Source organism: Paramisgurnus dabryanus, chromosome 23, assembly GCF_030506205.2.
Source record: "Paramisgurnus dabryanus chromosome 23, PD_genome_1.1, whole genome shotgun sequence".
NCBI classification, from domain to species: Eukaryota; Metazoa; Chordata; class Actinopteri; order Cypriniformes; family Cobitidae; genus Paramisgurnus; species Paramisgurnus dabryanus.
In genome coordinates, this window is record NC_133359.1 from 9,925,235 (window position 1) to 9,939,112 (window position 13,878).

At 37.9% G+C, this 13,878-nt stretch overlaps 3 protein-coding genes across 5 annotated transcripts in view; all 3 read right to left on the reverse strand.

Moving 5' to 3' along the window:
* arid3b (AT-rich interactive domain 3B) overlaps positions 1 to 7,221 on the reverse strand; it is a 33,848-nt gene extending 26,627 nt beyond the window's left edge. Inside the window, exons 1-2 of one of the 2 annotated variants that reach the window (XM_065292003.1) lie at positions 6,956 to 7,221; positions 4,800 to 5,471 (exon numbers count right to left, since the gene is read on the reverse strand). In XM_065292003.1, coding sequence (XP_065148075.1) covers positions 4,800 to 5,471; positions 6,956 to 6,991 — 708 coding nt within the window. In that variant the 5' untranslated portion in view covers positions 6,992 to 7,221. Of the gene's footprint in view, positions 1 to 4,799; positions 5,472 to 6,351; positions 6,476 to 6,955 lie in introns of those variants that run through there. The other variant, XM_065292004.1, reaches the window with a different exon arrangement.
* Positions 7,222 to 7,737: 516 nt separating this feature from the next.
* On the reverse strand, positions 7,738 to 10,851 carry cox5aa (cytochrome c oxidase subunit 5Aa). The gene is made up of 5 exons (XM_065292002.2): positions 10,689 to 10,851; positions 9,318 to 9,434; positions 8,757 to 8,878; positions 7,976 to 8,104; positions 7,738 to 7,892 (listed from the first exon to the last, which is right to left on the reverse strand). Exons 1-4 carry the CDS (start codon positions 10,759 to 10,761, stop codon positions 7,991 to 7,993), a joined length of 426 nt encoding a protein of 141 aa, XP_065148074.1. The 5' UTR covers positions 10,762 to 10,851; the 3' UTR covers positions 7,738 to 7,892; positions 7,976 to 7,990.
* Positions 10,852 to 11,766: 915 nt separating this feature from the next.
* rpp25a (ribonuclease P/MRP subunit p25, a) lies at positions 11,767 to 13,322 on the reverse strand. Of its 2 annotated transcripts, none has more exons than XM_065292409.2 (2): positions 13,187 to 13,322; positions 11,767 to 12,918 (listed from the first exon to the last, which is right to left on the reverse strand). In XM_065292409.2, exon 2 carries the CDS (start codon positions 12,591 to 12,593, stop codon positions 11,910 to 11,912), a length of 684 nt encoding a protein of 227 aa, XP_065148481.1. In that variant the 5' UTR covers positions 12,594 to 12,918; positions 13,187 to 13,322; the 3' UTR covers positions 11,767 to 11,909. The 2 variants fall into 2 exon arrangements, with proteins under 2 accessions (XP_065148481.1, XP_065148480.1); XM_065292408.2 differs by having other exon boundaries at positions 13,170 to 13,313.
* Positions 13,323 to 13,878: the final 556 nt, after the last annotated feature.

Consider the following 13,878-nt stretch of genomic DNA (forward strand, 5'->3'; position numbering starts at 1 on the left):
GTGTGCCCCCACGTCAACTGAGCCCGATTAAAACTCCATTAATCACCTTAGATTATCATGCCAAGCTTCCAAAAAAAAGGCATTTTAAGCTACTGCGAAATACGCTAAAAAATTTAAAGGATGTACTATTGGGACTGGATTTGGGGATGTGTTGAAAAGTATATTTGATAATCTCTTAAATTTAGCAGCATTTCAAATCACAAAAATTGAAGTAACAATGTGACAACCAAATAAAAGTTAGGTTTCAATAGAAGAAAATGATCTATGGACCTCCCCCAAAACCTGAAAGCCCTTTTACGTGAAGACTATAAACAAACAAAGCTGCCATGAACTTTATCTACAAGCTGCAAATGAAATCTCCAGTTTGTTAAGATTACGAAGGAGCACCTCCACCATCTTTGCGTGTGACTATTGCGCTTTCACCAAAGGTGTTTACTGTCTGAGGCTTATCCATTAAAGTGTGAAAAGCTACAAAAAGCCAACCCCCCACCCTCATTTAAAAATGCCATTTGTGGCATCTGTTCTCTTTTGTGTAGTCAGTGCCATCAAACCAGTCTCTTAACAACCCCCCCACCCTGCAATCTGATACTGTTACCACAGAAAGCATCATTAAATACTAAAGGACAGAAATAAAGATGGGTGGGACACAACGGGGGGAGGTAAAAACGGCCCCTGAAACTCTTTAAGCATTTTATTAAAGTGGGCATTTACGTTGCAAACATAAAAATGACCAGATAACTACTTTTATACTATATTCACATTTTAAAATCAAAGCTGTTGAAAAAAAAATGTGATGTAAAAACTCTTTGTTGCATAAATGTTTTATTTTTTTCACACGTTTCAATGTGACTCATTGAAGCTTATTCACCGAATTTTTACTGCCCACTAATAAAGTCTTTTCAAAGCAACGATTTTCCTTTTGTTTCCTATACACGCAGACAAGCCTATATTTGAAAAGCTGTTTATAAGCCCTTGGACCACTACCCTCTATAAATATATTTATATATATAATGACATGGGTGTGATGAAAACATCCCAGCCCTCCTGTCAACATACAGCCAGCCATCACCATCATGGCTCCATGCTTGTTGTTACTGACCTACCAAAAATAAAACGACTTTGAATGTTTTTATTGATAGTAACTGACATCAAACACATTTGATGTTGTGCACAAAACAGCCACAACATCAAAGACAGCTACACTTACGAAAATTAAAAATATGCTTCATGACTGCACTGCAAAATGCCGCTTTGGGGTTTCGATACACTTGCGTTATTTATCGTTTATAATAAAGTAGGACAAATGGACTTTGATTGAAAGCATGCAAATATGAAGGGTTGAAGGCTAAAGTGAGCGTATGAAATTAGAGCAATCCATTTTTCCCTGATTGATCGATCATTCAAGCGCAGCTGAGCAAACAAAGAGCTGAGCACGGGGGCCACTAAAATGGATGACAGCACTACTGGGAAATGTCTCACTCTACATTAAATCCATTGAGATGTCACGCTTTTGAAGCCTAGATTCATCCTATCGTAATTGAAGCAAGCAATTAGAAAGAGGAACACCTGAATTGTTTTTGGCCAGGTAGGATTGGGTGGAAAGTGTAAAACGGCAATGTAATCGAAATAATGTTGCTAGTAATAATAAAAAAGCAATATCGCTAAACCATTTTGGATGAAAATTTCATAAGCAGAAATAGTACTAGAGTTATTTTTTTTTGCAAATCTATTATTGCTATGTTTCTGAAATCACACTAAAACTGGTATTTAATGTTTGTCACCATTCTAAAAATAATTACGAAAGTCATTTTTTCATATATTTAAATATTTTATAATATATATATGACTATGTAATTTTGTTATAAAAATGAAAATGATTAAAGAGCACCCATTTCAATGCTAAAAAACTTTATTTTATATACAATGTGTTTGCGTGATTTATGGTTTAAAAAACACATTATTTTCAAAATACCGTACATTTTTATAGCTCCAGATTTTCTTGTCTTCCTAAAATGCACAGATTTTGTACAAAACTGATTGGCCAGCTAATCTGTACGTTGTGATTGGTCTGACGTCAGCCGGAAATGTGACGATCCTTACCATGTTTGAAAGATTCGGTCACAATGCAATGCTAAAAGGAGTTAACTTACAGGCTGTGAGTCCAAGCGGGAGGAATTATGATAACGTCAGCCTTTTCTACATCAACAATCCCAGGAAGTAAACTGTTGCCTACAATCCGTGTGTTTGTTGTAGTCCAAGAAAAGAGATTTATGTTGGAGACGATAGTTTACTTTGGGGTATGTACCTTTTGCATATCGTTAACATGTACTAATACACACTTACCAGTAATGCGCGGGTCAATGTATAAACAACCCGCATCCGACCTACGTTTTCAACTAACTAACAAAAAATATATATTGTACCTGACCTGCATTTTTTTAAAGTAGAGGTCGACCGATATGGCTTTTTCTCTGGCCGATGCCGATATTTAGAAATCAGGGCAGCCGATGGCCGATATGTTTGGCCGATTTTCTATATGTACATATAATCAAAATGTTCTCATTATTAGCAGATATTTTAAATGTAAAAATGTCACTATTTAAGTCAAAGTATTAAAAAAAATTATGACTGGTCTTTCTGAAGAGTTTTACAACCTCCTCTGCACCATGCATTTATCAGACACAGATTATTACCTGACACTCTGCTGTCATCATCTTTGATCAGCTTTTTACCATGGCTTTTATTGCTTTGTAGGATAAAATCCTTATTTGGTAGACCTGATAAATTATTTATTCATCATAAAGTTAACATAATAAATGTCTATGTTTTTTAGTTGAGACTGTTAATTAGGGCAAATCTTTCTAAACACATTTTCATTCTCATTTCTAAAGTGCTATAAGTGACGTCTTGTGAGTTTAGTGTTGGGACAGATCTGTTGTTTCAACTGTTCATTCAAACGAATCCGTTCAAAGGAGTCAGTTCGGGAATTGGACGCGCTGTGTTCTAATCCAGGCTGAGCAGCGCAAAACTGTAAACAAAGTGTTACTGTAACAACACGAAAAACATTTCCTCGGTGGATATGATTTGGTCTTCCGACCTTTCGCCATCGAGACAGTTTTGTTTTGAGTAATAAAAGCAGGGAGACAGTTTAAAGGAATATTCCATTTTCTTGGAAAAATCCAGATAATTTACTCACCACCATGATATCCAAAATGTTGATGTCTTTCTTTGTTCAGTCGAGAAGAAATTATGTTTTTTGAGGAAAACATTGCAGGATTTTTCTCATTTTAATGGACTTTAATAGAGCCCAACATTTAATACTTAACTCAACACTTAACAGTTTTTTCAACGGAGTTTCAAAAGACTATAAACGATCCCAAACGAGGCAAAACGACCTGACCGACCGCGACCCGAATATCATTAAAAATATTTTTGGATGACTCGTAACTGCAGATAACCGCAGGTTGACCACAGGCACCCGCTCATTTTGGATCAACTCGCGCATCACTGACACTTACACATCAAATCGTGTAATGTAAAAATATAAAATCACTGAATTTTTTTGAGATTTTTGTAACCGTGCATACTTTTAATGTTTAGGTCGCACATGCGCGTATAGGAAAATGTAGTATGTAACCTAAAAAAGGTATTGCATTTTGTCGCAAAGTGCATGCGTCGAATGTTTGTGTATACGTACGAGTAAAAAAAAAAACTTTGCTTTGCACGGTTCTGCGTTGGACCGTGCACATACATGTAAAAAACAAGCTATACTCCTGGCTTTACGGCATCCTTTACTATGTAATTTTATATAAATAAAAATTATTCAATATTTAGTGAAAATTATTATATAATTTCTACTATGTTAACGTAATCAAACACGAAACATTTACAATTGTATAATGCCTGTTAGTTCAAAATGACAGGTCTTCTATTTACAGGCTCAGTAAAAAACAGCAATAAATTCCAAATATTCAAGCGTCCAGTTTAGATGTAAATCACGTCACATTCCCACGTGTAATAACTGACAGGCCAGCACTCCGACAACACACCAGCAACACTCCTGCTCTTGTATTGCAACTTGACATCATGCCTCTCTGGTCACAGGCCAAAACGGCATTACAGTACACTGCCAAGAGCCTGTTCTCAAGGAACGCCAGCAACAGGGGAACGAGAGGAAAGTGAGAAGCCAGGAAGAAAGAGAGAATGAAAGCACACTCCTGTTGGGCGGCCTGCCAGAATGCCACACTTCAGGGATATTCAGGGACAAAAGCCTTATGTCAGAACAGAATTCCCTAAAGACTAAGGATGAACAAAATGAAAAATGAACTGACGGACTCGGGGTACAGCTTGGTTGACAGCAGGAGACTATTGATAGTAGGAGATGAGAAGGACAATAGCTTAAAAAAAAAAAAAGTATAATGCAATAAGCATAAAATTATCGTTTGTACCCTTTAAGCGAGCGTGTATATCTAATATGGCTGCGAAAACCAGATAAGCGTAAAATTAAATTAAATTTTAAAAGCAGCTTTGCTAACAAAAGCGCCTATTTTTTGGAGAAGTTTAGAGTCTAAAGTCTCTATACAATTCATCTCATGATCTGGCACTCCTCAAATCATTCAGGGCTAAAAGAAAATATGCTGCATTGCAGCTTTTGTAGTGATAAAGTTGAGAGGGAGCATAAAAGAGCAGATGCGAGTCATTGCACATAAAAAACTTGACATATTGAAAATCCCTGAAGATTAATGACATGTAAACAGTGAGACATAAAAATGTATATATACCAGATTGTGGACACAAACCTGTTTGAATGAGTCATCGAGATTCCAGTCGCCCAGTCCGTTTGGTGTGGTGAACGATTGTTGATCGCTAAGGGAATCTTCTGGTTCATCCTTCACCTTGGTGGACGGAGACCGGGGGCGTTTTTTAGCAGCAGAGGGCGAGGCGGCGTACGTCGGGTACGAGTAGGAAGGGACCCCAACGGCGGCTTGCTGAAGAGCGAGGCTTTGCTTCCGGAGGAACTCCAAGCCTTCGCTTTCCTCATCCTCGCTGATATCATCTCCATCCATCATCTCATCATCATCATCTTCGTCTCCTTCAGACCCTCTTCCTCTGTCCATCTCATCAGAAACGTCTTCCTCGAGGTCAGCGCTGCTTTTTATGGGCCCCCTGGCAGCCGGGGGCCCCTGTCCGCCTTTTAAAGCTCTGTCACGGGAGTTTTTACTGTAAAAATCAGGGGTCAACAGGGGGCCCTGAGCCCTGGCGGAGGCCATGATGGCTTGCTGTGCCGCCAGCTGTTGGGCGTACAGAATATGGGCTTCCCTGAGATGTCTCTCTTTGCGCTCCATCTCCAGTTTGGCTGCTTGTTGTCTCTGGAGTTGCTCCATTACTGCCTCCAGTTTGACACCGGCTGAATTTCCAAAAGCTGCTTGGGAAAAAGCACCGGCCAGACCGCTGTCCTGAGACAAGCTGGGCTATAGGGTGCAAAAAAAATACCTTTAAGTAAAATTATCACTTTTTAGTCACATTTAGTCATGAAAGCTCTCAATAGATTTTGAAATAATATATTTATGCATTACTCAGCTAGTATTTTTTTTGTAATTTATTGTTTTCTACATAAAATCATCCTACATATTGTAAAGAACATTTTGTGAAAAATAACCTTGATATTTTTATTACTGACTAAAGAAAGACCACTTCAAATTTGTAACTCAATGTGAAATCAATGAGGAAAATCAAATTTGAGACTTTAGCCTGGATTTTACAGGCAGGGTCACATATTTGAATATGTTTATACTCCAACAATGTGAGTGAAGATAAATAAATTAAAATATTTTATATTTTATATCTTTAAATAGCAACACTTTGACTGAATGTGTATAAATATACCTTTAATGTTTTATTTACCAGCTTTTTAAGGTCTCCCTGAGATGCTTTTCAAACACGAAGGAGTTCCCTTCAATTCTGGGCTCTTATTGGCTGTTTCTCTCAAACATTTATTCTAGTATTTTTTTTTTTTTTTTTTAGATATTTTGTCTGTTTTCCAAAGAAATTAATATTTTTATACAGTTATATTTTGTTTACATAAATTGTTTTAAATATTTAAGTGCCTACAAATCATGAGAAACATTTCCGTCTTGTGACTGTAAACTTTTAAAAACAGGCGTAACTTAGATGTACACAATTTTTTACGTAGCTACGTAATACTCAAGCAAAGCCCTAAAAACTAATTTACATACATCACATACGCAGCTAGACAATCCAAATGAAACGTACAATATTAACAAGATCCTACAAAAAACCATTACAATCCTACGCTCCACTGCTCGCTCATTGCCGTGTAGGCCAACCTACCTTTGACCCCCCAAAAGAGGCGATCAGTCTGGATAGTACAACGACCGGATGTCCGGCCAAAACAGCGTGTCGCTTTACATTTAGTTAAATAATGAATGTTTAGGCAAATCCAATTGATTTGTGCCGTTACCCCATAATCGAACTAAAGCAGAGTTTGATAAGCGAGTCTATTTACACAAGAGACAGTCGGATCGTAGTCGAGTCATGGCTGCCTAAAAGTATGGCGCTCTTCCAAAAACAATTAAGCTATTAAAAGAGAGAGACGAACACACGACGCGACGTATCGCGTTATAGTGAAAACAAACGAAGTGTTTAACTTTTATAACGTATCGGATGGCGAAATTAAACTTTAAATAATAAACAAACAACTCGAGTTCACGTAAAATTTCTTTATGACGTGTACATTGTGGATTTTCGCAACATATATAACAGCACGGTCAGTCACACGAAATACGACTAATAAAGGTAATAACTGTAATGCAGTAATATTAAACGTTAAAATCTGCTAAGAAACAAGTTTAAAAGCTTAATATTTCTGAATTAAATATTACAGTAGCTTATCAATACATTCAACAGGGCTCTGTGCCAACAGGACGGAACTCACCACTTGCGTTTTGCTGCTACTGGAATTGTCCACCATCACTGTTTTCCTATAGATCACTGCTTGTTTTTCCACCACAAACCTCGATCAGCGCACGCAGTAATTGTTCATCCACCTGAACGTGTAATATCCCCCTAACAAAAGAGTAATAAGCGTGCAAAAAACCACTCGATTCTGGGGATTTAAAAAATAAAGGGGCCAGTCAAAGGGGAAACGCCTGACCTCACCTCCCGAACTACCGCGCGCAGGGACTCCCACAGTCCCCTCGACTTTTCCTCTTCCAAACGGAGCCAAACCCACCGCACATTAACGCACATTTAAATCCCGCCCCACTGGCTCATGCAACAAGTTACTACGGTCTTATGTTTCCACCTTTACCACCAGCTAAGTAAAATATTTATAGCACTTCACTGATAGGACTTAATGTATAGACCGTGCATGGATCTAATATTAGACTATGTTTAGGTCACAATTATAATACTGGAGATTAACCAAATATAGACATGAAATGTCTTTATTGAAAAACAATAAAAAGTAATTATTGATAGACAGTTTATTAAATACTTTACTTTTAATATGCTTTTTAAATATAACAATCCAGTTTTTATTGTAGTGTAATGTGACCATGTATGTGCGTTACATTAAAAAGCATTACTGCTACGCCCTCTGCTGGTTCAATGTGTACTGTAACACTAGTTTAAAGGCATCTAGCATTAAACTGATTGCAACCAACATAAAACTGTAGTTAATACATAGGTTTGAAACATAAACAAAACACGATTCAGTAAAGATAATATTTCCCTTTATTAGGTCCATCAATATTTTACAAGCAAAAGAACATAATAAAGGCCAATTAAATACAACACAAACACCATGATACAAGGCTTCAAGTACAGTGGTCTACTTAGTCCAGACAAGAGCAGCAGTCCCTTGGAAGACCCTGTAGGTAAGAACAAAATATGATGTTATTGTAAATGTATATTTTTTACTACATGTATTTTTAATTGTGCTAGAAGAACTCACCAAAAAAGCAGACGTCTATACTTTGTCAATGCCAAGTTCTTCGGGTGTAGAGATACCAAGCTCGCTGAGGGTAGGTCGAAGCTCTTGTATAACATAGGGGTAGATCTCTTTATGTGGACCAGCTTTGTCCTGCACAGTGAATGAAATGGGAATTTGGGTGAGAGGGGGAAAACTGCAAAAGACATCGATGTGTAAAGCATGCTTTCCATGTACGAATGGGGGATGGTTTTACGAGCTGCTTTACGAGCATGCCTGGTTTCAGCGAGTAACGCAACGAGTTTTCTCAGCTATAGGAGCTATAATGACAAAGGATTATTCAGTATTACAGTTAAGAAGATATCAAGGTCATATCAATATCAGGTCTTTCCACCTTTATGACAAGCTGTCAAACATAATCAGACTGCTTTTAATTTCACCACATGTTTGCTTTAAAAAATAAGGCTGCTTTCGATTTATCTAAATTACTTATGGTGTAATAGTGAAATAGAGCAGTGGTTCTCAAACTTTTTCAACGTGCGACCCCCCCTTGTGTACGGTGCATTACTTTGCGGTCCCCGGCAAAGAAAATGTATGACAAATGTGTTGTAAAACGCAACATTTTAATATAAAAAAATTTTAAATAATGTTGGTTAGTATCCTTATTTTTTAGGTTTAATTACACAGAATTCATGATAAATGAATCTATTTTATAAAATGTCATAAAACTGGGGCCCCCCTGGCACCATCTCACGGTCCCCAGTTTGAGAACCACTGACATAGAGACTTGCACCGCTCTGCTTACCTTGACTGCCTCAAGGATGCGGATGGCACTGGCCAAATCGTTTAACCTCCGACAGGCTCTCAAAGCTGCATCCAGGATCTTTGGCTCAGGTACCAGGTCATAACCGATCAAAGTGTTCATTCCTGCAATACAACATCAACAATAGAATGCATTCATTACAAAAGCACCATATGGTGGGAGTCTTCATTGATGTTAAAGCAAATATACGTATTCCAAATATTTAAAAGATAAACATAGACAGTTCATAAAGTATAAAGGCTTTTGAATGAAACTAACATATCAGACTAAACAAGCCTGACTGGTTAAATTTAACACTCTTAAAAATAACACCACATTCATCTAATGATACTGATTGGAACCTGTTTGTCTTGCAGTTTATCAGAATTACTTATATAGTACACCAGAAAAGACTTTAAATGCATTAAAATGACCAGATCAGATTTCAGAAAAGATTCATTATAGCCTGATTTTATCCATACAAGCAACCTAAAATATCTAAAGTTAGTGTTAAAGTACATCATTAACATGTCCATGAAGCAGATAGTTAAAACGTATTCTCACCTTTCCTCAGCTCCCAAGCATCGATGTCTGGCTTATTGAAGTAAGTGACCCAGCGGGCATCAAACTCTTCATCCGTCTCCTGTTTGCCATGGGAATAAGAGCGAGCAGCTACTGAGGCTGATAAAGAAAAACAAAGAAAAGAGTCAGAGCCAGAAACAATAAAGAATGATTCACTTCAACATTAAAATAGCATAACATCAATTATCTTGACAGATAAGTACAGGTTTGTGCTCTCAGGTATGTGTTTTTTAGAGAAAGTCCAAGCTCTGCTTAAGTATTTCCCTGTATGACACTGTAGACATGCGGAAGACCACTGTCTATCCCAGAACAAGACTATAATCATTTGATCTAAGCACCAGTCAAGGGTGACAACACATAAAAGGGAAGTGAGATTTTACACACAGGCCTGGTTCCAACTGGATCTTGGCCAATGCTCTTGTTTGACCTACAGTATTTTGGAATGGCGCATGGGGCGGTTTGCATCAAACCAAACTGCTAAAGAAGGTCAGCCAAAGTTGGACTGATATTCCAACAGTTTGCAAAGATTAGGAGGTGAGGCATAGATGAAACTATAAGTTTGTGATGTGTAAGCCATAGGAACTATACAGCAATGACTTTCCAGTGAACTGCCCTGTAGATTTGCATCTAAAAGACAACACAAATAATTTGGGTATGCAACGACATCAATACACTGTCATTCATTTAGGAAACTAAACTAGTGTGGTGAAGTATTGTGTTAGCAGCTAAAGTCCAAGGGCTCCAGGGAAAACATAAGATATATACATTGAATGAACTGTCACTTTAAATAAACGTCAAACGTGTAAAGCTATAGCGACACTGCTGTGTAAGATGAATTTAAGCACACACTTCATTGACAGCACCCGGCGGTGCACGTACTCCTATATTTATCTCACTGCAACAGAGCAAAAATAAACCGATAGTGTTTTATAAATGCACCTATATGTGGCTTTTAAAAATCTAATTTACATACTGGGCACATAAACTAAATGTGTAATTATGGGATGCATTGGTTTCGATATGTGTGTGGTTTCCTCCTCGCGCCAGGGCCGAAGCCTTTACTGTAGTGGGTCATTACAAGGGCACCGTCAAAAACAACTACCGTCCACAATAAATGAAAGAAAACAGAACAGACGCAATTGTTGAATGAAAATGCATATATAAAAAGCAAATACAAAGCATGTAGTTATTAAAAGATAAGCTTAACGCCGCATAATGTCTTAATCAAATGCACATCCGGCACCGGTATAAGTTAGCTCGTATGCTAAGCTAAGTTCAGAGTCAAGGTGTTCCGGTAACTGCCGCTGTTGGGATTTAAATCCATGATTTATCTGGAATAAAATGTTTATTTACCTGTATGCTGTGGTCGTGACCTCGCTAAACCCCGAGCACCGGAGACTGAAAGTCGAAGGGCTGCTCTGAACATAGTGGGCTCTGACAGAAAACGACACTGAAGCTCGCACTGCTCGGTCTCGTATAGCTTGCTAGCCGATGCGCTAAACACGCGACCGCAGTGTAACCGCGCATGCGCAGTGTGGAGGCTGGTTAGGCAATGGACCTTGTGTGTGTAGGCTTTTGTGCATTAAAGAGGATTAGAAAGTAGCATTAAGGACAAATTATTTATTTTCGAGCTACTACATCTCTATATATGTAGTAGTACCACACTATACATAATATGAATACCAGATTATTACTTATAATACAGCACTTTATGCTGTTTGTGTAGTAGGCTAGAGTATGCAATGATTGTAGGGTTTATAGCTACTTTCTAAGTACATTTTTTACACCAACATGTAAAGGTCAAATGTATGGCATAGACGTTGTTGCTTTCTACTACATTTTCAGAATAACATGATATATGAAAGTGTTTTTTTTTTGTTTTTTTTTACGTTGATATATGAAAGTTGATATAGCGCCATGGCCCAAAACATGTAGACTTTATGAGGTAATTGGATAATCCTAAATGTATAAAAAAAAAAAATAAAACCAATATATTCATCAAAACTGCAATTTATAACTTTCCACTCTATTGGAGTTTTTGTTTAAGTAGCCTACTTGTTTTTACGTCTGTTAAATGACGTCAAACTAACATTTCCTGCGCGTACGCGAAATCTTACATTTTAATTTATTTTTTTAATACTAATTGTGATATTGTAATAGCTTTAAAAAACGTAAAAAATTAAATAAATAAATTGTAAAAAAAAATTCTCAGGTGAATTCGGAGATTTGTTTCTATTTGCTCTGACCAGCAGGAGGCAGTATAGTATTTCATACAGTGAATTCAAGGCCATTGTAGAGTACATTTGAGTTATGTATTATTATAAAGAATAAAGATAAAACATGAGAGAAATAAGAGACAGTAAACCATTCTATTAAGACTGTAGATATAATTTAAATACAGGTTATTGTAAAGAAATACAAACAAAGTTACAAGTGAAAATAAATTTATCACAACTTAACATTCACTTTTTCCTAACTAAACTTGCATGATAGGCTAATATATAACTTATTATCAAATCATATTTATACACAAACTATACTTTTAAATCCTCCCTCATATAATCACAATATCACCTATTTCAGAGCAGGAAAACTATCCTGCCCCAGCATAGCTTTTTTAAAACTGGGCAGAACCACATGAGAACAAGGACTAAGAGGTCTTTTCTGTGGTTTTCCAGACCCTTGCGATCCATCCGCCTCATTTTCCTCCTCTGTTAGAGATCTTATCTCAGCCGGAGACTGGTAGCCCAGCTCGAGCGGGTCTAGTGGTTCTTTGGACAGAAGAATGCAAATAGAAGGAACAGTTCTGTGTATCGTCATCTGAACCTGACTGCTCTCATGGCTCTCCCACAATTCAGTGACTTTCTTGTATTGGAGCTTTGACACTTGGTGCAAGCCCCGCACTTTACGTTTCATGATCTCAGCACAGGTGATGGTTTTGGTCATGGCCCGTCCCATTCCGCTAAACCGAACCTGGGATGCCGCAGCCTCACGTCCATCCCCTTGCAATCGGGACAAGGCGAAGCTCAAAAGGTTTCGGATCTTGCTTCCCTCCTTCACCCGCATTTCCAAAACCCCAGATCCTAGTCCTGGGATTGGACATGGGCTTGGTTCTCCAGTGGAACAGATCTTCCTAAATCCACTTTGTTTGGGTTTATTGGTAGTAGGGTGTGTGGCATTCAGTTCAGAGTGTTGGACACAAGAGATTGATTGAGGCTGCGTATTTTCAAGAAAAAGCTCTGTGCTCGGTGCAAACATACTGACAGGTTGCTATCTAGCTTTGCAAAGAAGAAAAATTGGGTACCGGTTCAAGATGTCTCCCTGAATTCTCTAGCAGTCACCAATAATTGGCAAAGGGGTTACAACCCATTATGTTTTCTTTCAAATCTCCAATAATGTCCAGCGCTCTGAACAAAACGAAAAGATGTCAAGCACTTCATACCCCGTGGCCGCTGGCAGGATGAAAAGAAAAAAAATCTGTTCTCTAAAGCGTGCAAATTCATCAAAGGCAAAAGTGCTGAGAATCAGCTATTTTTCAGACTCGCCGCCTTTGAAGCATATTTCAGTCTCCATAAGATGGAAGCTGTAACCACACAAAGCCAAATGATGATGAATTCAAACACGGCACCTTTTTTGTTTAAGACAAACAAGCTCATTTCATGCATCAATGCGTTATTCAAACTTTTGAAGCATGGGATTCCACATGATATTAAGATATAACATTTTTAAAATGTACTTGAGCATAAAACAACACAAGATAAACAAGAAAAAAAGCATTCATTAGAACTTCATGGAATTTAAAGTTAAGGAAAAGCATTCCCAGTGAAAATGTACCTGTTTGGTTGACCCACCTCTCAATACGCTTCCTTCGAAGGGTGAAGTTATTCATTTGGCATACGATTTCTCCCTACATATAGTCGTAGCCCGAGACCTTCCTTATATTTACTCTTAAGTGGTGAATGTCACACACCAAAATGTACTGAAGAGGCAGTCTGGTATTGAGGGACATTGAGAGGGAGGGGACCTCTTAAAGGAACATTCACAGTTTTTTCATGACTAGTCGATCTATAAAATTACATCCTGGCAAATGCTTTACTGTATTCCCCTTTAAATGTTCAGTGTTAATGAAGTCCTGTCAGTCAATGTGTGTCTGAGGCTGATAAACATGCGTGACTGATTAAAACTGAGGGTGTAAAAACAGATTCTTCCAAGCGTGACAGCATAATAAAGCCGGTAAACAATGATCTTGACTTTTGCATTTTTTAAATGTGGCTTTGGGAAGTTGCATATAAAAACTGTATGAGATGTGTTTAGTTAAAAGGCACACAAACCCACGCATGTATAGGTCATGAAAGTCACACGTACCATGCAAGAATTTAAAACATAATGTCCGAGGTGCCTATGTTGTTAGTTCTATTTCAGCATCTTCTCCCACTGTGGCTGTTGTGTGCCTTCCGATCTATTAAAGCCCAGAGGCCATGATTTCAATCAGAGAAGAGGGCCACACAGTTCTGCTTGATGAAATCCACAGTCTGTATCCTGA